General features: G+C 42.2%; 2 protein-coding genes across 3 annotated transcripts; both read right to left on the reverse strand.

Annotated features, from left to right (window-relative positions):
* Window positions 1–1,515: 1,515 nt before the first annotated feature.
* Window positions 1,516–18,221, reverse strand: far1 (fatty acyl CoA reductase 1). 2 transcript variants are annotated; one of them, XM_037450999.2, is made up of 13 exons: window positions 16,772–18,221; window positions 12,529–12,637; window positions 11,983–12,099; window positions 11,278–11,453; window positions 10,211–10,390; window positions 9,446–9,623; window positions 8,846–8,890; window positions 8,440–8,567; window positions 8,277–8,344; window positions 6,520–6,691; window positions 5,374–5,503; window positions 4,653–4,780; window positions 1,516–4,382 (listed from the first exon to the last, which is right to left on the reverse strand). In XM_037450999.2, the coding sequence occupies exons 2-13, from the start codon at window positions 12,598–12,600 to the stop codon at window positions 4,223–4,225; spliced, it is 1,554 nt and encodes a 517-aa protein (XP_037306896.2). In that variant the 5' UTR covers window positions 12,601–12,637; window positions 16,772–18,221; the 3' UTR covers window positions 1,516–4,222. The 2 variants fall into 2 exon arrangements, with proteins under 2 accessions (XP_037306896.2, XP_037306894.2); XM_037450997.2 differs by lacking the exon at window positions 6,520–6,691 and adding an exon at window positions 7,277–7,448 and having other exon boundaries at window positions 16,772–17,770.
* Window positions 18,222–18,334: 113 nt separating this feature from the next.
* Window positions 18,335–23,034, reverse strand: dkk3b (dickkopf WNT signaling pathway inhibitor 3b). The gene is made up of 7 exons (XM_037451000.2): window positions 22,791–23,034; window positions 22,139–22,243; window positions 21,801–21,881; window positions 19,699–19,791; window positions 19,065–19,209; window positions 18,753–18,903; window positions 18,335–18,635 (listed from the first exon to the last, which is right to left on the reverse strand). The coding sequence occupies exons 1-7, from the start codon at window positions 22,950–22,952 to the stop codon at window positions 18,611–18,613; spliced, it is 762 nt and encodes a 253-aa protein (XP_037306897.1). The 5' UTR covers window positions 22,953–23,034; the 3' UTR covers window positions 18,335–18,610.
* Between the last annotated feature and the right edge of the window lie 4,189 nt (window positions 23,035–27,223).

The following is a 27,223-nucleotide window of genomic DNA, read 5'->3' on the forward strand; positions in this document are numbered from 1 at the left end:
TCATGAAATGTAAATGTAAATAGTGAAATAAGTATATATGTATTTTACATAACATGAATCTGTATTTGAATTAATTAATGACACATTCATTAACACATTTATGTATTTAATTCTATTTTTAATTAATTCATGACACATTTAAGTAATTATTTAATTGTGTATTTATTTACTTAATTGTGGCACTTTTAGTCCTCCATAGAATTGTGGGGGAAAATACTAATGCAAAGTATTTGTATGGCTTTAAACATCTCTGAAGAGAATCTTTAATATGGTATGTTTTACTTTTGACTTACTTACGTTTCTACTTTCTATCCTGGCCAAATGATTGAGACGCAATTTCCACTTAAACCGTGCCTTATAGAGAACAGGGCTTTGCAGAAGTATTTCGTAATTTTGTACTGTTACAAACTAAACTAAACTTTAAATTGACCTTTTCCCATTTTATCAACACAACAAGCATAGTACTTTGAAAGTGCATAATACCTTTTATTGTGACAAACAAAAAAGTTGACCCCTGTTATCCTGAAACGTAACAACCCCTTTGAGGCAGTTCTTGGTAGAACCCCCTTCCACTGTGATTCCATTTGGGGGACCAGCTTTACACTCCAAAAGATGGAAATGTTTGTCCATTCTTCTTGGGAAAAAAAATGAAGCTCGGTCAGATTGGATGGAGAGTGTGTGAACTGCCGTCTTCAAATCTTGCCAGAGATTCTCAGTTGGATTACGGTGTGGGCTTTGACTGGGCTACACTTTGAAACACTTTGATCCAAACCATTACATTGTATCTCAGGCTGTATGTGTAGATGTTTTGATGAGTTTTGATACCAAGAACTGTTGCTGACCATGTCCATCTCTTTAGGACCACAGTGTTCCATCTTCTGATGGCTACAGCAGGATGATGCACCATGTCACAAAGCTCAAATTGTCTTTTCAAACCGGTTTATAGAACATGGAATGAGTTCAGTTCACCACATGTCAATCAATAGAGTACCTTTGGGATGTGGTCGAGCAGGAGTATCGCAGCATAGATGTGCAGCAACTCTCATGTCAATATGGACCGAAATCTCTGAGGAATGTTTGCAACAATTTGTTGAAAGTATGCTAAGAATTAGGGCAGTTCTGAAGGCAAAAGGGGGGAGGTCCAACATTTTACTGCCATGGTGTAGTGAAGTGGCTGGTGAGTTAATTGTTTATACAGTTTCTTGCTCTCGTGATTTGACAGTTTTTCACTGTATATTTTACTTTATTACTTTTTACCTGCCAATATGGTGAACACAAATGAAGGATCTCTAACATATGGAGTCAAATAAATGCAAATATGTGCAGAGGTTGAAGCAGGCTAGAGGCCAGGCCATCCTTACTCAGCCGCTGAGTAGTGTCCACACGCAGAGGGGCGTGGATGGTGGATCCGTTAGTAACCACAGGAACCAAGGCCCGTTGGACGGAGGGATCCATGAGGCCCTCGTTCCCCGGTTGAGTTTGGGATAATGACAACTCAGACTTCCCAATTACCAGGAGGTTTAAACACCCTTTATTTCTTTTTGGTTTACAGACAAAAAGGCACCCATTGATTATTTGTTGGAGATCCACATTTACAATGAAAACATTGGCACTGAAGCCGGTCTGGATGAAGACCCATTAGTCACACTGGACAGCATCAGCATACAGTCAAACATATAACCACCTGTTCCACCTTGATGCAATGTGATCAATACACAGGCCGTTGAAGCTTCAACACGGACCACATGAAAAACATTTCGACGTGAAAACAGGCAAACAAGGTATGAAGCAATAAAAGAGTATTTTTTATTTTCAGTAGGAGTGAGTACTGTGCAAGTCTCATGGGTAAACTAAGACATAGTGGCCTTTCAGGTGTGTCTGGAGTGCTGCAGGAGGGGGTACTGAGAGTACGGTTCCTGCTTCATCATCGTACGTCATTCCAGTGACAATTTATTCTGATCAAACTTTACAGTCCTCACAATGAAGAATAGTTGATGTTTTAGTGGACATTTTAGGGAATATGTTGATTATCTTTCATGCTGAAAGTTAAGAGGCTGGTTACATTCGTGTTTGCACAATAAAACATGCAATGATGGGACAAAGACGATTTGATGAGCAGCATCTGAACTAAAACCCAACGGTAAACAATGCTGGTTTAGGGGGGGTAGTTTATTCACCCTAACCAACCAGCAGAGAACTACTCCATGAATAATTAGGTCATGAACAAAAACGTACACATTTGAAATTAAGGGGCCTTTAGGGATTCATAAAGTGAATAATTAGTAAACTATTTAAGGTTTGATCCAGTGGAAATGATGCGTTGGGTTTTTCTGTAGAAACATGTGGAGCTTGAAGAAAACCCTGAATCAGAACAACACTGGCTGTTCACCTGCAGCACTAAAGCAGGACAGCCATTCAATGAAGACTAAACGGAGCTGCTCATTCACACCCTCACAAGGAAATTACAGCTACAGTTTAAAGGGATCCTACAGCACTCCGACAACTTCATCTTTAAGTGTCGTATTGCGAGGGTTTTGTTTCAGGAGTCAGTGAACATTGTTACGGTGATCCTATGACATATAATAGAAACAACACATGTTCATACAATGCAGAAGAGTGATTTAAATCGTGGACAGACCACACTCCTGTTTACATATTTACAGCAGCTGAAGCAGTGAGATTTTTATAGATAAAAATACATCTTTTTGAAGGCTACCTAAAAAGATCTGTACAGAAAATAATTAGAAAACACATCTGATTGCTCCCTTTTTACATTGTTAGAATAATCATAAGTTCAGGCACAATACACTTCTTTTGAAAAGAGTGCATCCCTCCACCAAGTCACATGATCCTTTGTAAAATGGCTCCTGAATCCAGGAGATTTTGAGCAGACGCATGTATGCTAGTAGACATTGCAATGTGCTCGAGAAAAAGGTAACAGATGAGATGCAATGCGTACAGGTAAACCTCAGGTATGGTAAGTTAACCATTAATATGACAATCCGGCTTCATTCATAGAAAAACAAGACTCCAATTGTGTAACAAACCAACATTTGTTCTCCAAAAAATGTGTTACGTAACGAGGCAGAATAATGAAGGCAAAACATTTCATGGGGCTTAAGAGCAGGTTTTACACAGCGCGAGTACATACAGAGGCAACTAAGTAAAAATGACAGATCCATGACCAACTCTACACAATGCCACACTTGAAAAGTAGTGTACTGACTAAGACCAATAAAAGAGTCCACACCAAAGACTCACCGACCAGTACAGAGTCCACATCTGTAAGCTTAGCAGAGAAAACCAAGCCTCTCAGCTACACGTGTTTAGTGGAATTGGGCCAAAATATCTTTACAGAAACCCGTGTGTTTGAAACATGTGCCTTTGCCACAATAATCAGTTTGTAGGCACAACAGTCCCCTTTGTGCTTGGTCTGAATGGTAGAACTAGTCGCTGCAGTTCACTGGGGACACACAGGGCCGTGTACGGCTCCTGTTGGGGCACAACCAGTATGGGATCTTCAAATTTCTCTTTGCACCAAGCTAGCGCTGGGTGGAATGGCTCGAGTCTGTAGGGGGACAGCGGTGAAACCATCACCACCTGCTCCCAGTCAGTACAGCACTATCCAACGGCTTCCAAACAAATGAAAAACAGGGACTTGCCTCTGCTTTTTTGGACAAATCTGCTGCCGAGAGAAATCCCAAATGTAGAATACGTAACAGATTAAAAAGAAAAGAAAAACCAAAAAATAGGCTTTACAAGCAGCGACTAGAAGCAAATAAAAACATCAAGGGATACAAAAGGAAATAAGTTATGTTTTCAGGTGACAAAAACATTGCTTAAAGAGCAGTCAAAGTATTATTCTTTAATCAAAGATGACTGATACAGTAGAGGAAGCTTAGAATGAGGCAAAACCAACAAGAGGATTCGTGCAGCACAGCATCATCCAGTGCAGAGCTTTGTGTGGATGGAGAGCAGCACCACAAGCGCTGCTTCTTTACAGACTGCACAGACCGATCCAGTCCCTTGGTGTTTTCTGAAATGCTAGAGATCAGGCGAGATGGATCCGTTGGAGCGTTGTGGACTCCACACTCCTGTGTTGCACTAAATCCTTGAGGCAAACAGCACGGGAGCTTTGTAAGGGAACCTCTCTCCATCTCAGCCAGTGTTTCTTCATGTCGTCGCCCCTTCGCCTCCTCACTCCCCGCCGTGCCCAGGACCTTTATCTCATGCTGGACGAGGCTCTGAAGTACGAGAGGAATTTGAAGCAGAGGCTCACCACAAAATACCAGATGTTTCTAGCCATCTGGGAGCGGGCGATGAAGACGCGCCAGATGAGCACCACCAGGACCGTGTTGAAGGTGTAGCGGATGTTCCTTAGCCTAGGGAATAAACAACTGAGATGAGGACTCCAAGCTTTAAAATTGGGCTATTCAAATAATTTGAAGTGAATTGAATGTTGACATGACATATTCCTCTAAATTCATGCCCTTCCCTTTTAGTTCCCGGACAGTTTCTGCATCCTGGGTTAATATTCAACCCTGGACTGACACTCACAGTGGTAATGTGAAGGATGTAAAGGACACGAGTGGGTAATGGAAGTATGACCATGAGGGTGTTCGACTGCAGCACAGATTCGATTCCACACTTACTTGTTGAGGTGTTTGCGTGCAGCAGGCAGGCCGGACAACTCTTCATTCAGGACGTATTTCTTGGTGCCCATGCAGTAACTTTCCATGTACTCAGCCCAGTGCAGCTGACGCACATCAAAATTAAACATCTACAGAAGAAAGAAATATCACAGAATCATAAACTAATGTAATTAGTAATGAAATTATTGCAAGATGCATCACAATAATCTTGAACAATAACTGATGATGCGTTTTTGGATCATACCAAGAGATTTGTACTAACAGACGTTTGACAAAAGAAAAAGAATGCACACACATTAAAGAATGTAAATGAAACCGCTACAAATAATGTATAACCTACTAAAAACCAACTTTCAAAAGATGAAATGGCAGGTCACACCCAATTTGAGTGAATGAGGGAAGGGCGGATGGATAAGACTACCCCAGAGGGGTGAAGGGTGTTACCGATCGCTGACCGATCCGTTCGGAGAATCAGAATTCAATATTCAAACACTGTTCTAGACTTCCTCCAACAAATCACAGCGTTTTGTCGTCATCAGATATGAATGTCAGTCCGCCCCTTTTATTGTGGGAACAATAGCTCGAATGTGACAAACAGTGAGAGATTCTTTCAGTCTGAAAAACATCTCTTCACTGACATCAGCAGGAAATGAATGAGTCACTCCATTGTTGCCGGACCGCTATCAGACACAGACGTCCGTCTGTAGAAACGAGGACCCACCTTCTTATCCTCTGGGCTCATCTGCCCAATGAGCATGGCCACGTTGTCATTGTTCCACACCCACGAGTGACTGCAGAAGTACTCCAGCACCATCATGGCTTTGTGGAGGCGCGTGATCGTCTTCATCATCCTGTGCCACACGAGCAGCGAAAGCAGCATGAAAAGGACGAAAAGCATCATGAGGTGACAAAGCAGAGAGAACATGGGAATGGATTAAAGATGGCGGCGGTGTAGCGACAGAGAAGAGGATGCAGACATGTAGAGAAGGAGTCATGGATGAGGGGCGGGACAAGGTTACATGGCGTTGGAGGGGGGCGGCGGGGGGGGGGGAAGAGAGGCAGAAGTTGACTCCACAGAGGAACACACAGCTGCCTCGGTTTAGCGGTTATACATGGATATTATATATTATATGGAGTTTAAATTAGTCCCAAAGGTGATCATGGAACAGGGTCAGGAATGTCCATGAAGGACTTCTACAAGGTCACTGCATGTTTAACAGAACGGGTCAAATCTGGGCTTGACTTCTCACTATCCGAAAGATTTGATTGGGCAGATTTGGATTCCAATAACTATGTAATGCAGAAGAGCTTTAGAGCTGTACAGTGCTTTGTGTTTGTTCTCCTCTTCAACCACTGCCCTTTCTGTAATGTCATTCAACTGCACGAAAGTCAATGTGACTCACTTTATGTAGTTGATGTAGTTATCATTTGATGAGTCATTTGACCCCCATCAAACCAAAGCATAGCCAGTGTAAGCCAGACGTTTTGAGAACAGGTTGATTGGCACCACATGACATGCAGTAAAGAGAGAACGCTTGTGTGACAATAAATGACGATGTGATCCGTCACCAACAGGACACAACTTTTTTAGATGTCCAAGATGTATATTGGTGCCTTGGGATGATTGTAAAGGCAAGTCTTCATTAAATAAAACATGCTCCCATTGAGGTTTTGAGTCTTTACCAAGAAAACCACCGCAAACATTTTGCTTCCTCTGCCCAAACCCCTCCCTGATCCCACGTATCCAGTCAGGGAAGGACACACAGTAGGGGGAAAAGGGGTAGATGGGGGGGGGGGGTGTTGTGGGAAAGGTTGGGCCTGGCTGCCAGGGCAAGGGGAGGGGGCTGGGATTTATTTGCAGCCTTACCGGGGCTGTCGGCCGGTCAGCGTCAGACAGCAGTCATAGAGCAGAGCTGGCAGCGTGTGGCTGACAGCGGTCCAGCACTGATTAGTAAAGGGGTTGGAGCGCAGATTGACATTGGGCCTTCTGAAGGCCTGCTCTAAGGGATTGGTCTTGAAGATCATGTTTATACAGTACTCTGTAGGAGAGAGATACACATAGGACAGGACAAGGAGGACACAGAAAGGACTCGATGAAGCAGAATGCGCGTTGGTGAGACGCAGGCCCCTTGTAAAAGGAGAGACCACTGCTGGTTATTCCAACAGAGGGCACGGGTATGGAGCGGTTTTGCTATCTGGATTAAAAAAAGGGGAGGGGTCCATCTCACGGAACTGACGCTTCAGCCGCTAGCAAAGCATTTTTCTAAAAAGGGCCAACACCTGGTTTAGGCTGCATAAAAAAAAAAGTCCTGATGCGTCCAACCTCAATGCTAACATTTTGGAAAGCGAACAGAGACTATGAACATTGCAGGTATCAGGACTTCAAGAGTGCAGAACCCATCACTAAACCTGTATGATCAGGGCAGCACTTAGGTTATGCATTCTTCGACTCCCAACAAAACCAAACACAGGCATCATGTAACACGTTAGCCAGGCAGCTACAAAGTCAGCTTAGTACAGTGAAAGAAGTGACGAAACGACTGAAGCAGCAGAGATGCGTGTGTGAGTAGCAAGGGTGTTAACACATCAGAGGTGCGGCGCGTTCGACTCGGCGATGAGGTTACCTGGGCTCTCGTCCAATCAGCCTGAGGTACAGATCATAGAGGAAGGCCGGAGCTTTGTGGCTCACAGCAATCCAGTACTGATTGATTAGGTGATTAGACGTGAGATTAACATTGGGCCGACGGAAGGCCTGCTCAAGGGGATTCCTCTTGAATGTGGATATAACATGGTACTCTAAGAAAAAGAAGGTTGTTTAACAGAAGTCGTTAATCAGCAGTGCAAAACGTTGGGGCTGTGTATAGTGGACTGAAAGCTGCTGGCAAAACAAATCTTTAAACCTGGTAAACAATCTAGTCCAGAGCTAGCTGCCCATCTGTACTTCAGCTGCATAAAGACATCTTTTATCTGGCAAACCGGTTCCCAAACACAATCAGATCATGTGAAGCGGTCTTCCCCTACAGCTGCAGCTCAGCAGTCACTGTTCATTACCTGAGGTTTTGTAAAGTAGTGAGCAACAACCAGCCTGCTGTACAGACATGAGACAACAGCTAGTAACACGGACCTTGTGATAGAAAGGTCTGAAGTGAACTGAATGTTGACATGACATATTTATTCAAAGGCCATGTATATTGCTTTTGCCATATGATTATCCAGCCCTAGCGTATTGCATCAAACAGCATTAGGTGTTCCTGTTCAACAAAGTACAATATAAAACATGTGCTCAACACAACTTTAAGCCCCCTTGCTTTTCAAATAATGTCCAGAATCTAATCCCAGACGATGCCCAGCCTCAGCGGTATGGATAAACCGGTTCACAAGTTGGACCAAGGCCATTTATGGCTGCACCACAGTGCTTCCAAATTCCACTTTCATGAAACAAACAACATTTTTTTCACTGCGGTTTAAACGTCCATAACTGGAGGAGTCAGCAGCAATGTGTGCCTACCCTCCACAAAGATCCTGCTACAAAGTCACGGATCAACAAAGCTCTTGGTGTGGCAGGCAGTGGTTAAACATTGTCTTTACACAGGACGTGCTCAGATTAGAAAGGAGGCGTCATACCAACTTCGCCCCAGTGAAATGGGTTGATCCCTCCAGTTGTGCAGTTGTACACCAGGATGTTTCTAGACCTGTAACATGCAGAAAAGGTTCAGAACAAAAAGAATCACACAAACCACTCAAACAATATGACCAGAAGATGCAGGTGAGCAGACATGTGATTCACCTGTTGAGCGTCTGTGATCCAGAGTACCATGCTGCAGCCAGCGTGGCGTTGATGACCACGTCAACAGGCACCAGGTCGGCCACCGCGTCATTAGACGCTCTCATGGTACGCAGGATCCCCTTACCGGCCTAGAGTAGGTCAGAGACACACCACTAGTGCAAGCACAAGCTTCTGGTTCAGATCCAAAATGGGAGGAATGGACCCACCTCCTTCCACATGAAGGAGTTTAAGAAATCAAAAGGCTCTCTAATTTCCAGCCAGTCTGAGTAAATATTACCCACCAAGTTGTGAATCTGTAGTTCAAGCAGCTTAAGCTGCTGTTGGTGACACAAGTTCTGACTCAATAACCCTGTCAGATATGACACCCTCTACATTGAGCATTTGAACAGCTCCAGGCTGTACTTACCGCTATGAATATTCCACTGGGGCCGTTGAAGTTATCAATCCAACCCTGAAAGCGAGGCAGAGGACAGAGCAGATGGTTGGGACTGACGTTGTTAGTTAAAAACTCAAAAGATTACAGAGCTTGTGAAGACTGAAGTGTTTGCTTGACACTCACTTCTACTTGTACGTGGTAGCCATGATGCTTACCAGCTCTGATAAAAGGAATAATATTTCCATAACTTTAATAGCAGAAAAGACAGGTGGCAGTGTGTGCCACTTAGCGGCTTACTCACACTGACGTTTAGGAGCTGCGCCGGTGGAGTGTTGCAACCATTCACTAGTTCCACCTAAATGTAGCTGACCATTAAATGAGCGACGGAGACACCAGACACTTCTGTCATGACTGTGTCAGCTCTAAACGGATGTCAAACTTGGATTTTAAAACTATGGATTTTATACTTTTCCAAGAAAGTACATTTCTGCCTTCACGACTAACATAAAAAAAGGGATTAGAAAATACTGCCGAAAAAATGTCTGCAATATGCTTTGCGTTTTCTTGGTGCATCCAAAATGAATTCCTTCTATTCAACAGTAACCAGCACCAGCAGCCTGAATCACTCACAGGGAAGGGTTCTTTCCAGCTGGCTCCCACTATAGAAGGTCTGACAATGGCTACTTTGAGGTCTCCTGCTTCTTGCTGCACCAGATACTCCGCCAAGGCTTTGGTGTAGGTGTAGGTGTTGGGACGCTTTCCGATCAGCTTTGGGGTCAGAGCAGAGACCAGCTCGTCATCCATCCAGCTGGGGCAAAAAAAAAAAAAAAACATTTTACCATTGAATACAAATACATAACTATGTTAATGGGCCTTCTAAATCTTTCTCCTCCCAAAACAGAAGTATATGCAATTCATAAACATCTAAATGTATGAAAAACAAAACCGTGTTGTGGTGTGAAAACAGCAGGAAGGGAACAAAGAAAACTATGTTGGTGTTTTCTGAGAAGGCTAACATGGTCCACAATGCAACACTTGAGTCCTTAATTGTCTACTTGAGCTCCTAAGCCGGAGCACTGACACCAGCATGTTGTGTCTCTGGACATCCCTCCAACCTTCCTCAAACGCTTGACGCTACATACAATCCCTCCAGCAGATTTCAGCATCTCCTCACTCTGACCGACTCTAATGCTTTACTGATCCAGCTCAGCAGCTGTCACTAAGCAGCCGTTTCCTCCACCGACCACGGCTGAGCTGACCACTGGATGACTGACATTAATCTCCATAATACACCACCACGTGCTAGCTATGAGTCTAGTCCTCGGCCATCCTAATCAGTCACCACAGCAGTTAGTTAACAGTGCACTGGATTTTATCGAGTCCGGATGTACTTACTCTAGAGAGTCAATGAGTCTGCGGTAGTCTACAGGGGGAGGGTACACCATTTCCTCAATGAGCTCACGGTCACAGTTGGCATAGGCAGTGGAGACGTGAAGGAAGACCTCCAGGTGTTTCATCCTGTGGGCCAGTGCCATCATCTTCTGGGTGGCAAGGACATTCAGCTGCATCGCATCCCTGGGAGAAAGAAGGGAAGACAATAACGCAAGTTGGATATTTTGGTTTTGTCCAGGTCATTTGTTATTAGCATTGTGAAAATGAAGACTAGGGTCAGGCGATGGGTAAATATTCACAGTGAAACATCACAATGGACAATTGCACTGTTGTTAAAGGCTTGTCGAAGGCCTTCTCCTCCTTTTGGCTCAGAAAAATCAATTGAAACATTTAGCGATGGTTGAGTAGTTTGAGATTAGCTCACACATAACATTGTGGAACTAGTTCATAGTTAAGCATCCCAATGTCGTGTTGTCAATGAGCAGGTGTACACCAATGTTCACCCACCTAAAACCACTCAGTTTTGCATATGTGATAAAACAGAAACTTTTCATTAGTATTTGAAAGAAAGCATTGACGGGAAGATGGAAGTGACAGACAGACTTGTGATACCCGATTATATAAAATGGTAATGAGCAAGTAACTAAAGGTCCCAAGACTTTAAATGGAAACAGTTTCATTTCTATGGCCTGTACTGTTCACATATGACTACAAGGCAAACTAAGAACCATCCAGTGTACAGATCCAGATGTCTTAACCCTCTGTATGATAATACAGATGTCTACTCCAAACACAAACTACTGTCTCCCTGGTTTCTAAGTAGAGTTCTTTCAGTAGCACCAAACTAACAATTAGTCTAATCATCACTCATTTGAATGAGTTAAAATGTCCTCACAGTATGAGGTTTTCACACACGATCGTAGCCGTAACGACTGTTGTTGCTCCCTGGCAGGCACCACTGTACATTGTTCACCGCAGAATCAGGAAGAACTGGTAAACATGCATTGCACGTACTACCAAAAACAGTCATCAAGGAATGAAGAACAAGGCACAATCAAAATGTAACCCACTTGAGTGGCTCATTGAAGCGGATGGTGGCGGCACAGTGGAAAATGATGTTAACGTTGTCAGCCAGGATGCTCTGATCCTCTTTACTCAGATCCAGCTCTGGCTGCGTCAGGTCACTGTTCACCGGGACAATCTTCTCTGCGAAGCCAGGATGCTCCTCTTGCAATCTTTCAAACAGCTGAGTGGGAAAAATCATGCCCAAGTTACAGTTCATACTAAACTGAGTTTAAAAAAAGAACAGTAAGTCGGTGTGCAGTGGAATACGTTTCCATATCAGAGAACAGCCTCTACTCCACCTGTTGGATTTGAGGTTGTGGCAGAGTGCCTTACTTTTCATCTCTACACCTCCCCTCCCCTCCTCTCTAGAGACAAACATCAGCAGCATGCAGCAGTTTGGATGCAGCCAATGTTAAGTAAATTCTAACGCACAAATGTTAAAAGGGCTGTAAAACATACATATGAAAATCTTACAGATGTTCAATTTGAGCCAATGCAGCATACAAATCAAATAAGTACTCATCAAATGAAAAAAATCAGCAACACTAGCTTGCATGATCAAAGATTCTACATTTCAGTGGCATCTAAACTCTGTTGGACCCATCCGTGTGGTTGTTACCATTTTAACACACTCAAACTAAGCTATGTCTTAAAGTCACTGTCTTCAAAGTCTTCCCACTCACACACTTGTCTCCTAGCCCAGTCCTCACCTTGCAGTTGATCATGTCAGCGATGCGGACCTTAGGGGACTGCCCAGCTTTTGACCTCACCATCACATAGACGCTTTTGACTCCTGGGCAAGACCTCAGCAGCTTCTCCAGCAGCACCTTGAACAACGAGGAAGGAGGAGCTAAATGAAGTTTAAATATTGGCTGCTGTGTTTGGTGGACTACAGCCGAAAACGGAATGCTTTTACACAGTTATATTATTTATGTACCTGCTATTAAACAAAGAGTTCCAACACATGTCTTCACAACATAATGCCCACTACTTAGCATACAAAAGCATCATATTCTAGGGGCTGCTGGCCTGTCCTCATTCGTTCTGCTTCACGGCGAGAGAAGAACCACAGCAGAACTAAACTCCAAATGTTTAGATACTTCCCGTATAATGGACGTGCACCAAGGAAACACATCATTCCCTCTGATAGAGCAGAAGGAGAGTTTGACGCTCATCTGCCTGCGTCTCGCTGGGTCTGAATGAAGGGAAGGGATCCCTGCCCTTGAGGCTACTTCACTGTTCAAGTACTACTGTACCTTGCCCATGAAGCCGGTTGCCCCAGTGATCAGGACAGTTTTCCCTGCATAGTATTCTGGGATGTTCACCATGATGTCTGTTCAGTGAGCTCCTTTAACACCACTCCACCTGTGCAGACAGGACAAGATATAAGAAAGACAAAAGAGGGTTACAACTCAGACCAACCCAATGACTCAGCCTGTTTCATGAGGCATTCCACAGGAACACAGTTCTTTGGCGGAGTTTTGGTTGCTTCATGAGGTTGTCAGCTGGTAATCACACACGGGGTGCAAGCACATGCACACAGGATTAAGGAAAGATCAACAAACTGTTTCAAGTCTTGCATCTTTAGAATTGACAATAAAGCAGCACTTTCCCCCTAGCTATACAACTTGGAGTTGGTATAGTAGTCAGGTGGAAGGACCTGTCCACGGGGTGGGGTAGTAGAGAACCCAGCGCGTCCACTAGTGCGGGAGTGCGCACATGCCCGTGTAGGCGCGCACGTGTCGGGGCGGAACCTCTGTGCACAGCGAGGATTGGACAATTGTTCCAGACTCTCTCGGATACAATGGTAGGGGAAACACTGAAACATTTGTCGTGGTGTTTGCAGGAGCTAACCACAGTCGAATAAACAGTGTGTTGACATATTGGAAGGACTTCAGAAACAGCAGTGCCCACGGAGTTACAGTTGAACCAGTTGTACAGCTTTGCATTCAGTCACACTTTGGAGCACATCAATAGTCAACAGTCTCAACATCCACCATTCCATTTTACTTTATATTATAGGATTATGATTCCATTCAAACTTTTATTCAGACTTGTTCTTAATGAATCAACTCAAGAGATTATTGGTTTCATGCCTCATTCACATGAATTGAGTCAAAGCTGTCTGAAACCTTTAGCTTAAAAGAGGAAAACAATTGGAATGAAGACTGATTTCTAACCTCTTCAACTCAAACTTGGTGCTGCTTTCCTTGATCACAGTAAAACTTTCCGGAAATACAGTGGTATGATTTAGAAAAGTTTGTTTACCCTGATATCTAAATTTTTTAAAGAGTGGCATACGCTGTTAGTGCTTATTTTGAATCTGAGAAATAGATTTTTGTGCTGTGCCATTATAATTTAGAGTAAACCAGTAAATTATATACTGATATTTACACATCTGAACACACTTAAGTCTTCCCTCTCATGAGATTTACAGATAGACCTTGTAGTTGTAGAGATACAGACATTTTACTATGTGAATGCAATTTTGCACGCAATATGATCAAATCTTAAGAGTTCATGTATTTTAACAGTAAAATTTCCTCAGTTAGCTGGGAAAACTACTTAAAACAAAAATAATCCACAAGATGGCAGGAGGAAACTTAACATTTGGTAAACCAAATACAAGTCCACATTATTTAACTTCCTCTCATGTAGATGCAAAATGGAGTTGTGGACCAGTAGGTTTGTGGACAGAATTACACATTTACTGTTCTCTTTCCACTGGTGGGAGTGTGTGTGCGGGCATTGGGGCCCGAACTCCGAAAGGGGCCCGAAAGGTTTGGACACCTTCGCCTTCAAAGGCAGTGTTCCCCCTACCATTCAATAAGGGGGGGCGCCTCGCCCCTCCCCACCAGGCACGCCCGTCTCCTTAAGAGAGTGAGTTTTATTTAGGTTTACAATAATCCACAGTTCTCTGCGCACAGGGGATTCCCATCCTAATGGGACAGCCACGTGCACGCACACGTGAGCACCCTCCACCAGCAGACCCAGAGAAATGAAGGTGTCGGCCCGTCCGCAAGAGAACATTTTCATTTCCACGTACTTGATGCTTCTTTACCGTTTTGGTTCTTCGAATGGTTTTCCATCCCAACAGGTGTGCCTTGCCAACAGTTAGTTTATGGAATTCCTTGCTTTCTTTGTGTGTGTGAGACCATCAGTTGTGTTGTCCAGAGGCGGGGTTGGTGCACAGTTCTATACAGTGAATAGGACCAATCCACTACAGCGCTAATCCAGATTAGAGATGGGCAGTATTTTTATTTGTATTTGAAATATGTATTTCAATTACTTATTGATATGTAATATGTATATATTTGAATATGTAATATATTTGATTTGGGCAATACATTTAACATAATTTGCAATAAAATACTTGAGTGGAGTAATTTTTTGACTATTCAAAAAACAGTTCACAAGTTCCGTCTTTGGATCTTCAAGTTGAACTGATTGTCAAGGTATATATTGTTTTGGAATATGACTCAACTACCTTAATGTATAATTTATGTCTGGGTCTGGCTACATCGCCTATTGTAGATACATGGTGATGGTTATAATGTTAAGCCAGCGATCAATGCTAATATGCTAATGACACTAGCATGCTGGCTAGGCTAGTGTTTAGCAAGTTCATTTATTAGTCAAGTAGCTAGCTCTAGGAAGATGGAGCTTGTATGTTCATGATAACCTTATCAAGAGACGTCTCATCATGCAATGTATTACAAGTTATGCTGTATCTTCCTGATGTGAATGTTTTTAATGCCATATCAACCAGCAGATATTATAGTTTAGTAAGCCAAGCCCTGACAGTAGCTGTCAATTTGTTGAAAAAAATAAATAAACGTGAATTATTCAATTAATTTAAAATGCATACTATGAAAGTGTTTTTAGTTTCATACATCCTAGAGGTGGACAACAGGTCTCAGCAAGAGGATGGGATTTAGGCCGTGTACAACTGGTTTAATTTAAATGTTTGCTTTTTTTGGTCTACATAGGCCTAATGTGTGACGCTATTCATATGTAATGAATACTTTATTGTTGATACAAATTGATTTACACTGGCATTCTGTGGCCTTTTTGTGGGGTTCACCAGAGTTAGTTATTATATAGCAAATAGTGATAAAACAGAAAGACAAAAGTATTTCCTATATTTTAGATACAGAATACATTTACTGTATTTAATCTACAATGTAAAAAAAAGAAAGAAAAAAACATGAACGAGAAGATGTTTCCAAACTTTTGACTGGTACTTTTGCCTGTTTGCATTTCAAGGAAGCAGTGAAGAGTATCAACAGTTAAACCTAGCTGATGGAGGATAACATATTTGGCTGGGATCAAGAAGTACTGCGAGCCAGCCCTTGGCGATTTTGCATTCATCAGAAGCCCTGTACAGGGCTCCTATGCACCTGGCAGTCTCTGGATGTCACTGAGAGCTCATCAGCAAAGACTCAGAAACACAAGAAAAAGTCTATTTGTTTGCTGAAGAAACTTTAAAACTAACCAAATGCACTAAAATGTAAACTAACTGCCACCAAGGTAAAGACTCTCTCCAACTTAGGTTCAACACCCAGGAATTCACTCAGCAGTGGAAATGTGTTGAGGCCATGTTGGTGGACGTACGCTCCAGCAGTAATCTCATCAAGGTGCATCTCTCTGCAGCAACACGGGCATCCTGCTCACGAAGAGGTTGCTATGGACTTCTATTTCACGTTACACACACACACACACAACCAGTGAAACAAGACGTGAGGAATGTCACAAAAAAGACTTCACAGCAGGAAGAGGTGGTCCCTTCACAACGTGGGTTTTGCTATGATTCTGCAAAGCCAGACCTCAAATAGTCTGATCACATGCTTTACTGAGAGTTATCCCAAGCACCTAAAGTAAAGTAAAAGCCATTTTGGGGAAATAACAATACAACTTGGGTATCGTAAAGAGGGCACATTCCTGCACGAGGACACATCCTCAGTGGTGACATGAGGACGGAAAGCCGAACGGACGAGTGTCACAAGAGACACGCCGTCCACGGGTCCCGTGATTCTCATCACACGCAGAGCTGCAGCACACCGGCCACTCGCCCAGGGGAAACCAGCGAGACGACTGGGCCGAGAGGAACGGCGGAGCAGGCACGAGGCCGCGCGGCTAGCCCTCGCCTTAAATTCAAAGTGGCTCGCGCAGTCAACCTTCCGCATTTACAGCGGAGTGCTGCGAGCACATCACCACCGGGGGCCGTTGCGGTTTCCGTTGAACATAAAGAGGGACCGCGGGACCGGGGGATCGCGGTAATGAGTCGCTCTGACGTGCAACTTGGTCCCGGAATCTGCGTACGTCTTGGACCAGCACCCCGGTAGAGTTCGGCCGCCCCTCCCTCGTCTCCGCGCATCTCTTCGTACACGACGTCACGCGTCGAGCCACCGATTAGCGCTTCGAAGACCAGTAACGAGCGCCACTGTTGACTACAGATGGCATACGGTTCGTGGGCGGAAAGTGAAGGGGTATACGTACCCAAATGTGTAGATATCTCCTCGGGTTCCTGAAACTCGTCGGTCTGTTGCGTGGCGTGACAGCGTGCAACGTTCCGGCCGTAACCGACAGAGTGGAGACGCAGTAGGAAGCAGCAGCGGATAAATGGACCGCCGTGACGTCAGCGGCGTCCTCCCCGGATAGGCGGAGAAGGAGGCCTCACTCCGCCGTGTTTCGCTTAGCCTTATTTAAAAGTGGTCTTCGGGTGTACATCATAGTGTCCACAAATCTTTAGCCTGCATGGAAATGAAACTCGAACCACGTGACAAATAATGTGCAGTGTATATGTCAACATTAAGGGAGTGCATAACATCCTGTGGTAACCCGACGGTTAACAATACACATTGCACAACTTCCTCCGCTACTAATCCTAATAAGTAAAACACACCACGACCATTAGCTTTGGTGGCTTTAGGTTTAATTTCAACGAATGTTAGCAATCTATAGATCTGTATGGCTAACTGTCTTCTCTACTGCCACTTTATGGCAGAATTAATCTTTGGCACTTGTTCCAATACTTCTATTTGGCATGAAGCAGTCTCACCTCCTCAATGTGTGATGTCAGTGCCTTAGTCATGGGCAATCAGCCCAAATCTGTAATCAGTCTAGGGGATACAAAATATTCAAGGCTGAAAAAATACAAACCAACCTCAACTTATGTCTTGAAACTACATTTTACTACAGGAATCCCTAAAAGCAAACGGGCCACATAGTGCTAGACTGCAATCCCTGAATGGTACAAATTTCTCCTCCAAATGTTCTATTAAATGAACAAAACCCATTGACTCGCAGTGTACCTGTGACGTCTGAGGCCCATGTGGATGTGTAAACAAAAAGAACAAGTTAATACCTGATTTAAAAAATGGAAAAACAAGCACAGAGCTACATCAAGACACAGCATTGACATAGAAAGTACAATCTTTGTGTTTTGGATATTTTTAGCTGAAAATAACACCCACCAAAAATATTCAGGATGAGGGTAAAAGCTAAGCACACAATTATATCTATGAAAATTCAAAGGCCTCTGTCCATGCTTTGATCAATAAAACAATGTGATATTGCCTTTCATATTTTACTTGGAAAGGCTTCTATTTACATCTGATTTGCTTATCCGGTGAATAGCAGACTGTTTTTCCAGTGGAAAAACTTAAGATCCAGATCTTCTGTTAAGACATCTAGCACCCTCTCATGGATACAGAAGCACCTTCAGTTTTTAGCTCATCTTAAGTGAAAACCGATGGCTGTTACACATTTAGTCAGTGGTGTCTGTAAAGGAAATTTCTGGGTATTAAACTTTTGAGTAAAATCATTTAGAGTCTACACCACTTTTAACAGAGGAGCATTTCCCAGTTGTTCCTGAGAGGTTTGTTTGAGACATCTCTTCTTCCTCTTTATCTCTTATCATCTTCTATTCCTTTGTTCCATGTCTGCTGCGTCACAATATTAAAAAGAACTGTAAGTACTGTAAGTGAGGCTGGCAGCTCACACATTTGTGTGTAAACACATATAAACACGTGTAAAAGATGTGTTTCGGGGACACAGATGGTCTTTCTTTATGTTTATTCGCATTAATCCACTACTAGTTAACTAAGGAATTGCTTTTTAAGAATAGTATTTCTTAAAGTAAGGATGCTGGCAGATGACCTAGTAATAGTCAACATTCACCTTGTTTATGGCAGGTGTTCATTTCATTCATTAATAAGGCATAAACAATACAGTGCAAGTCCTGTCTGGAAAACAACATCCTATTTGTTTCTAAACGGTTGATCAGCAGGACGCTGGCATAGCTCTGAGATGGTTATGCACTCTTCATCTCCAGAACTACTCTCCACAAACAGATCCTTGTCTGTGTGAGAGAAAGAAAGAGGAATTTAGAGAAAGAAAATGTCAGCATTAATCATTTGTCTTACTGTTTTCCTCCCCCATGTTTGATAGTGTAAAGTTATACTATGTTTGCTCTCACCCATGAGGTTGGCACTGGAGGTTGTCGGCACAGGGGCAGTGGTCACGGGGACCCTCCTGGTCCCAGGCCAGCATGTCCATCAGCAGGTTGGGGTGGCTCAGACAGGACTCCCCCTTTTCTGGTTTGGGATTACAAACTGGAAACAACAGCTCTGTAGAAGCAGCAGAGAAACACTAATGGCTGAGTGGGCACTTTATTACTGCTTCACACCAACACCAAATATAAAGCCCACTTGATATACCCAGGCACTGTTTCACAGACATTAAGAACAGTCTGAGACAAGAACATAGTAAAAGCAAAGTCAAAGCTCACCCCGTTGAAAGGCACAGCAGAGATTGGGCCTGCAGTCTCTCTGAGCCTGGCAGATAGATCCCTCCGTTCCTTTGGTGGCGTTGACCGTACACTGACCCCACACACACATCTGGTCCGAGCAACACTCCACATCCTTAGTGCATGGCTAGGTGGGGACGCAAAATGTATGGAAAGTACACATGGGTTGTTGCTGCATACATGCTTCCTATATGTGTACCAGTAAAAGGTATGTGTCAATTTATAACATTTAAATATTTGAGAAATGTGATTGCTTCTGCTTCACTGTACATGATTCACACGTCCTCTATTATCTGTTAGTAGCCTGTAGGGCAGATCGGGCTGTTTAGGCTAAATCTGTTACCTCAAAGCAAGAGTGATTTGTAAGATTTACCAGATCACTGTGGATCAACACGATTAACACTTCCGCTATCATATTTGCTACTATTATCACAGCAAGATGGCCGAGGGTTCAATCCCCAATTCTCCCAATGGCCACGTGGGTTCTCCGTCCTGCTCCCACAGTTTGGTTCACTTGATGACTCTAAATTACACACATGTGTGAATGGGCTGACTTGTTTGAACTCTACTTTGGTGGCCACCAATTGCTAACATTGACATTCAGCTGAATCCCCACCATGTCCGTCTGTATGCAGGGGAGGCACTTGGAGTTCTCAATCTCATACAAGCAGTATTTCAGGAGACCACAGTCCTCATCCACCATGCACTCCTGGATTGAGAGATAATAACAGTTACATACATATATGTATACCTACATATGTATATATATACAGTATATCATCATCAGTTTATTTACAATGTTCAGCATCTTGTGGGATTACAGACATTTTAGCTTTTTAATTTGAATTACGATGTATTCATTATCGTATTGGGTAATAACTGCATTGATCTAAAACCCAGGCTGAACGACTGAAGCTCTCAACCAACTATTATTGGGTGTTATATTTTCTTGTATCACAGTAACAGTTGTACACTGCATCCGCCATCTAATGAGTTCTCTGTGGAGTTGATGGTCTCTGAAGTTTTTCAGAGACCATCAACTCCACAGAGAATACATGTCCATGGAAACTGTCTGATGGACACAAATGACATCAGAGTTTTCCAGATCTGCTCTATAATCATCTCAGTTGGTATGCCCAAACCACATGTTGACAGCTCCTAAACTTGCTCTGATGTCAAACCTTACAACGGTTGAATTCTAAATATGATGTAAACTCAATTATCTACAGGAACATGTTGCATACAGGAGGCAACAACACCTGTAACGTGGGGACATTTGAGACGCAGTGGGTAGAGGAACAGACGCTGCCTAACAGGCCCTCCTTTGATCTCATTACTTTGTTTCAGTCGTTATCTTTATGGGCCGCCTTTGGGAAATCAGTGTGGGAACCCAGAAACCCAGTTCCTGAAACCAGGAGTTGTTGCAGCAGCTCTGAGATCCCAAGGCAGTGTTCCAGTAGCTCAGAGTTTAATAGCTGATTCACCAAGGGTTTTAGTTACATCAGTGAATCGATGTTCATAACCACCAGAGAACCTCAGAGGCAGGCTGGAAAAGGAGACAGGGGCCATTTAGGCTTAAAGCCAAATGCGGAATTGGTGATTCTCGCAATAACTTCCTACACACACTCCAAAGAGAACACAGCTGCCTGTGAAGCATACCGATCAATGCATGCATCTAAAATTCTATCAAATCTAAATGAATCATAGATTTGGAAAATTGTGACACCTTTACTGTTGATCAATACTAAGTGTGTTTCTTATTATTCCCCCTTTTAGGGATATTTTGGGCTTTTGGAAGTAAATAAAACCTGCATTCTGAGAGTTGAACACTTGTTCTTTTGTATTACAGTTCTGCTTATCTGTAGATGGCAATAAGAGATAATCTCATGAGTGGAGAAAATCCAATCCAATCCAGATCCAATCAGACAAAAAGGAGGAAATATGACTGTTGTTCATTCAGAGAAGCCAATATTGTTCTTTTAACTATAATAATGGACTCAATATGCTGAATCTTAACTATGAGATCAAATGTATCTGAGTTATTTAGTAACCAAGGATATCTATTACATTTTTTGTATTTTATGCATATGAAGCTGCAACGACAGCACGGTGAAGTGTAATCAACTGCTGTAAACATTCCAGCTGCTAAAATCCCTTTTTAAAAAGTACTAACAGCAACCTACAGACGTTTAGAACCCACTGGGAATTTTCCACCAACTCGACTGCAACTTCCCTGAGTGTAATTTGAGTTTGACTCCACTTACAGGGTGGAATTTTTATACAGTTAGTCATTCTAGAAGAGCAGACCTAATCCTGCCTGGCAAACTGGCTTTGCTGTACTTTTTTCCACATGGTCTATTAACAGCTCACAGGAAAGTAAAAGATCAAAACTAATGTGTAATGGAAAATGGAAAAACAGAGAGCTCAATCCATGCCTGCCTCCTGTTGGGCAGAAGAAAACCCTCCACCTTTCCATCACTGTACAAGCAATATCAAATTGAACTAATTCGATTAAATGAAACCCTACAGTGAGGTGAAACATTTTTCAGCACAGCACTGCTTAAAGAGCCCACTCTGTTAAAAATGATTTCTTGATCAGCTATTTTGTTTACTTCTAATAATTTGAGCTGAAACCAAACCACCAGGACACTAACAGGCCGCAGTGCATCAGATCTCTAACCTTTGACTTGGGCCCGACAGATGAAGCAGGAGACTCACGTGATCCGCACCGTTCCAATAGCCAGAAATCTCCGCATGGATGTGTGAAAGATGAGTATCTCCTGTTTCATTATACGTCTCCTATGAATGGCAAACGGAGTGACATGTTGGATCCAAAAAAGGAAAACTACCCTCAGCCCTATAATAACTTGAACAGCAACCTATTTGATCATCACAAGCCAAGAGCCCATTCTGAACCCAATAAAGATGTGAAAGTAGTAAAACTGTAAGTAACAATTGTTTTATCCATTTATGAAATCATGGCTGCTGAGAAATGAAAAGGTTATGTCTGAGAGTTACATATTTATATATATTTATTATAATAAAGGGACCCCTACCTTGTCCGCTCTGTATAGGAGCTGAACCGCTCTGTCTCCATCTATTATTGTCTTGTTTGTTTCATCCAGTGAGGTAACAGAGGATTTTTCACTCTCTGTAGTTATCTGATGGTTTGAATGGAATTCAAGAATTAATCTCTCACAGAACAAAGCACATACATTGTGTCTCCATTTGGAGAGGAAGGGTCCTCGGGGCCCCGGGGGTTACACTGACAACCGTCCGGTAGTTTAATAATGTTCAAAACCAGACAGTGGTCATGCACTGAAATATGAGCAGATGTATTATACATCCATTTCGAGGGGATAAAACATACCTCACTACTGTCTTCCAGTCTCACCTGGCCAGACATAATAGCTTTCGAAGTTTAAAACGATTATCCATGCATTCTTTTCTTCAATTGAATAGACAATATCCATTTTTTAGTAACTACCATTAGGACGAGGACCTAAGTATGATACATTGTTGGACATGTACCAGACTAGTGTGCTGCTACAACACGTAGTCTACTTAGTCCAAATGAAGCGGAATGGGATGTGACACTTTCCACTGCTGTGATTATAAGATCTGACGAAGTTTTCTGTTGATGTTCACTATTTGTCAAAGAGATGTAAACTGCAGTCCTTGAATGAATGAATAAACTGTGAAGCAGACCTGGTCAACAGCTTCCTCCAGAAGGTGCTGGGTGTCCTCCATCAACTCCTCCACCTCTCGGAACATTTCGTTCAGACTGATGGCGTAGCGCCGTTCTCCTGCACCGTGCGCTGCCCACACGCACAAAGTCTGAGACAGCACCAGCAGCACGAGGCCGGACATCTTTCCTCCTCCGAGCGGCGGCTCCGTGTGACGCACATCTGGACCGGGGTCCGTGTACCTTTTGATCGTCCCTTTACCGTAAAACCCAGAAAACAAAAACCCAGAATTCTCGTTTTTCGTTTGAAACCTAAAGCGGTATAACGGAAGTGGGCGGGCGTTTTCTCGTGTTTCGTTTAGAACAAACTCCGTTAATCCCTTTTTTGGGTTTTGTCAGTAAAACAAAAATACGAAGCGTAGCCGCTAAACCGGAAAAACATTTTTCACATTTTCACAGTAAGAGCAATGGCAATGGCACGTTTACATGCTAGAAATTCGTCTGCGATGCCAGCGATTACCAGAGTAATATACCAGAACCAGAACCAGAAAGTTCATTAAATAATATAAATAAATAAATAATTGTCGTTGCTCTCTGATTATTATGTTCAACGCATTGTGTTGAAGAGAGAGATGGTTCAATGAGACGCAGAGTGAACGTGTTCACATCTCCACCACTAGGTGGCAGAATACGTGTATTTAAACATCATTATTTGTCACACTTCAATCCTTGAACTGAATGATAATGCCGAAGAAGTCAAAGGATCAAAGAAAGTTCTTCAGTTTAATTGCCGTCAGAATTGTTACTATTTTGAAAAAACTAAGCCTTGATTTGTCACTGATTGCGTTCATGTTAGTTCCACCTGAAAGACAGATTTTAGGGCAGCTTCTCGCAGCTGCAGAGCGGTAAGAAGATGTGGACTCACTGTCACACTTTTGCACCAACAAAGCGCTCAGGACCAGGAGCTGCAGACATGGAATGTGTTTTACCCAGATGTTAGTGTACTGCCGGACAGCGCTCTCAATAAATTGCGACAATGTTTCTAGATAGACTCAAATGCCTGATTGGTGTTACAAGAAGATGTTGTCAGCACTATATTTATCTCTTTCTTCTACTTTTAAATAGGTCAAATAGAAATAGAATGTGAAATGATGCTGAGACCACCATGTTTCCCTGTTGGCATGTTGTGCTCAGTGTTGGGTGTACACCACACACAGCGTTTGGCCAAAAAGTTCAGTTTTGGTCTCATCTGACCAGAGCATCTTCTTCCACATGTTTGCTGTGTCTCTCACGTGGCTTGTGGAAAACTCCAAACCACATTTCTTATGGTTCTTTCAATAGCAGCTTTTGTCTTGCCACTCTTCTATTAAGGCCAGATTTATGGAGTACATGATTACTAGTTACTAACTGTCCACCTCCAGAGTTACCATGTGACTCCAGGTTGCTGCTTTATCAAGGACATCACAGTGTCCTCAAGATAAATGTGACTTTTGACCTTGGTTATGATAGAGATGATATAATATTGTATTTCAAGTTAAAGGTGTCACTCTGTCACTGGAGACAACCTCTCTAAACAATCCTTTCTTCTACTAAATGACATTCCAGTGTCACTAAACTGCAATCTTATCTACATATTGAGGGACACGTTTATTCTCTCAGTTCACAGTCACAGTTTAACAGTTTTAAAATGTAAAACCTTCAGCAGACAAGTGTTATTTGGCGGGAAATACATATTCTGTAACAGTGTCATGGTGGTGTTTCCAACATGCTTAGGAGCAGGTAGTCTGCTGCAATGGTTCCCAACCCAATTCTAGCCTGACGGTGGTATCCGTCCACAGCTCCAGAGGTCACTCTGAAGGTCACATGAAAGGTAACATTGTAGAAGTTAATTAACGTCTTCATTGTGCTTCTCTAGCGAGAAAAAATGTAAAACATTCTACAGTCAAAATGTCTGAATGCCATACAAGTCATTTTCCTTAGACCACAGCATTTGACCAACATTTCTTATCATCTGGGTCCTTTCACCTCTTGGGCCTAAACGTTCAATTTAGGATGGAAGTGTGACAAATAAACCAGAATTTATTAACTATACGTCTCCATTCTAACCCTAACCATAACTGTCATTATTTATTGATTAATGAACAACACATGCTCCCTCTTTCATGATATAAATATAACAACATGAATACAACAATGAACCCTCAAAATCACATGAAATAGGAAGCATTGAATACATCTGTAATAACAGATAAATAAGATGAACAGTTAAATATAATTAAATCTATGGTTGAAATACACGTATTCTGCCACCTAGTGGTGGAAATGTGAACACGTTTACTCTGCGTCCCATTGAACTGTCTCTGCTCTGCTCACTGAAGCAACACGATGCGTGGAACATAATAATCACAGACAAGAGCAACGAGTATGTATATGTATATATTAATTACCAGAATGACAAAGATACAAAAATAAACTGCAGCAAAATTGTTATTGCCAAAAAAGCACTTTGTTTAGTTTTACAATATAAACAAACTTTGAACAGAATGACGTTACCGTTCTTCATATTATAGTTATAACACTATTGTTGTGACCAAAAATTACAGTGAATATTGAAGTTAGATATTACAGTTAATAACCGTGAATCTCAGCGTATGTTTCTTAGAGTGTGCATAGCGTGGCTTCTGCTCAAATTCAAACCTTTACGGTTTCTTCTGAATGTGGAATATTATTTGACTATTGACCTTTTGTGTAAATTACGAGACCATTTAAATAGTTTATTTTTTGTTTCCTGATTTCAGTGTGGTGCCCCATTATTAATTTTTTGTAGTTTGTAATTTCATAATTGTTATAAGTCATTTTATTCTCAATAGTTTGGTTTTCCTAAGTGTTGAAAACAAGCATGTACAAATTATATTTCTATCTGGTCATGAAAATATAAAATAAAAAATAATTCAAATGACATGAGATTATCATGACAAAACCTACAAGAATAAACAATTACCAAACTTGCATGGTTTTGTTCAAACTCCGGTTCATCTGCAGCACATTGAGAAGCATGTGTCCCTTGTCCTCATGTGAGGAGGCTCTGTCCCCACCACCAGGGGACTCTGTTTACTGTGCTGAACATTTTCATCATCAGATCCGACAGGTCTGTATGACCAACTCAAGAGTCAATGTGAACATATGTGTTTAAGAATAAAGTATTTTTGTCTGATAAGATGTATTCGACAGAAATAATGAATACATATATCGTATAGCCAAGTAACCGTTTTTTCTGTTAAAAGACCAGACGGGGGGTTGTGTTTTGTTTCCAATTATTGTAACATGGTCCTGCAGTGATTTAAAATAAGCATCAAAACCATCCCCACTGTTAGCAATCATGTCGGTAGAACATTTTTTAGAGGTGGAATGGAAGATTGAAAGGTTGTAGAGTTAAGAATGGATCGACTAATCCATAATCTATTGCTCTTTCAACACTTATCCATTAACTTAGTTCTTTTGTTACTGTCCTGATCCTGCAGGAATAACAATGGGCCTCATGCAGCACACACTGATTTTTAACCATACGTTTGAAAAAGATGACTTACAATCCTTTATTGAATTTCCTTTTGGGAACATTTTTTATGATGCTAATGTAATGATACATTATGAACATATGTTATTAGCATTTATTACCACAAATGGAAATAGTTAATTTGGTGCAGGTGGCTCCATCCTTAGAATCCTCCAAAAATTGGCAAGGCAGCTAAACCAAGACGGGGAGCACTGGGGACAAATCCCCCAGGTTTACAGGAATGAGCTAGAAGTACAAATTGAACACCATTTAAACCATTTGCCACGTAAAATAACTGGGGTTAGGGTGGGGAGGGATTGCAGAGCTTTGCCAGCAGTACGGCCCGTAAAAGCATCGGTGTGGACAGGATGTGTGAGGATAGTCGTATTTAATCCACCTTCTTGAAGTGAGAGTGGGCTGTAATTAGTACGTGGGCGATTGGAATTGATGATTCCATAGGCGGACTGTCATCTGGTTACAGCTAGGCACAATGAATGAACTAATGTGATGTTTTATTAAAACCTCATCAGCTATGTAAGGTCCCTGTTTGTTGGACTTTGCCCTGAAAATGGCATACCCATCATAGGAACTACTTTGTCTATCAGGATATTTTTCGTCAGGATGAAGGGTAAACATATGTTTGTATGTTATTGGTGAAGAAATAAATCAATCTGGCACACAAAAAAACCCTTTGAATTTTGAGAACCGCCTAAATACCAAAATACCAAAAACACCTCTAGCAATCATGGAGGGTTTCACGTTGAATTACTCTAAAGGACGCTTTAGTGAGGGCCTCACCACAGAAACAGAACAAGTAAAAATCTGGATATTTTTTTTTTCAACAGCTGATAGTGGATTTATTTCTGTACAGGTACACCACACAATACAATTGTCATTTACAGA

The sequence above is a fragment of the Pungitius pungitius genome, chromosome 6, assembly GCF_949316345.1.
Source record: "Pungitius pungitius chromosome 6, fPunPun2.1, whole genome shotgun sequence".
Lineage (NCBI taxonomy): Eukaryota > Metazoa > Chordata > Actinopteri > Perciformes > Gasterosteidae > Pungitius > Pungitius pungitius.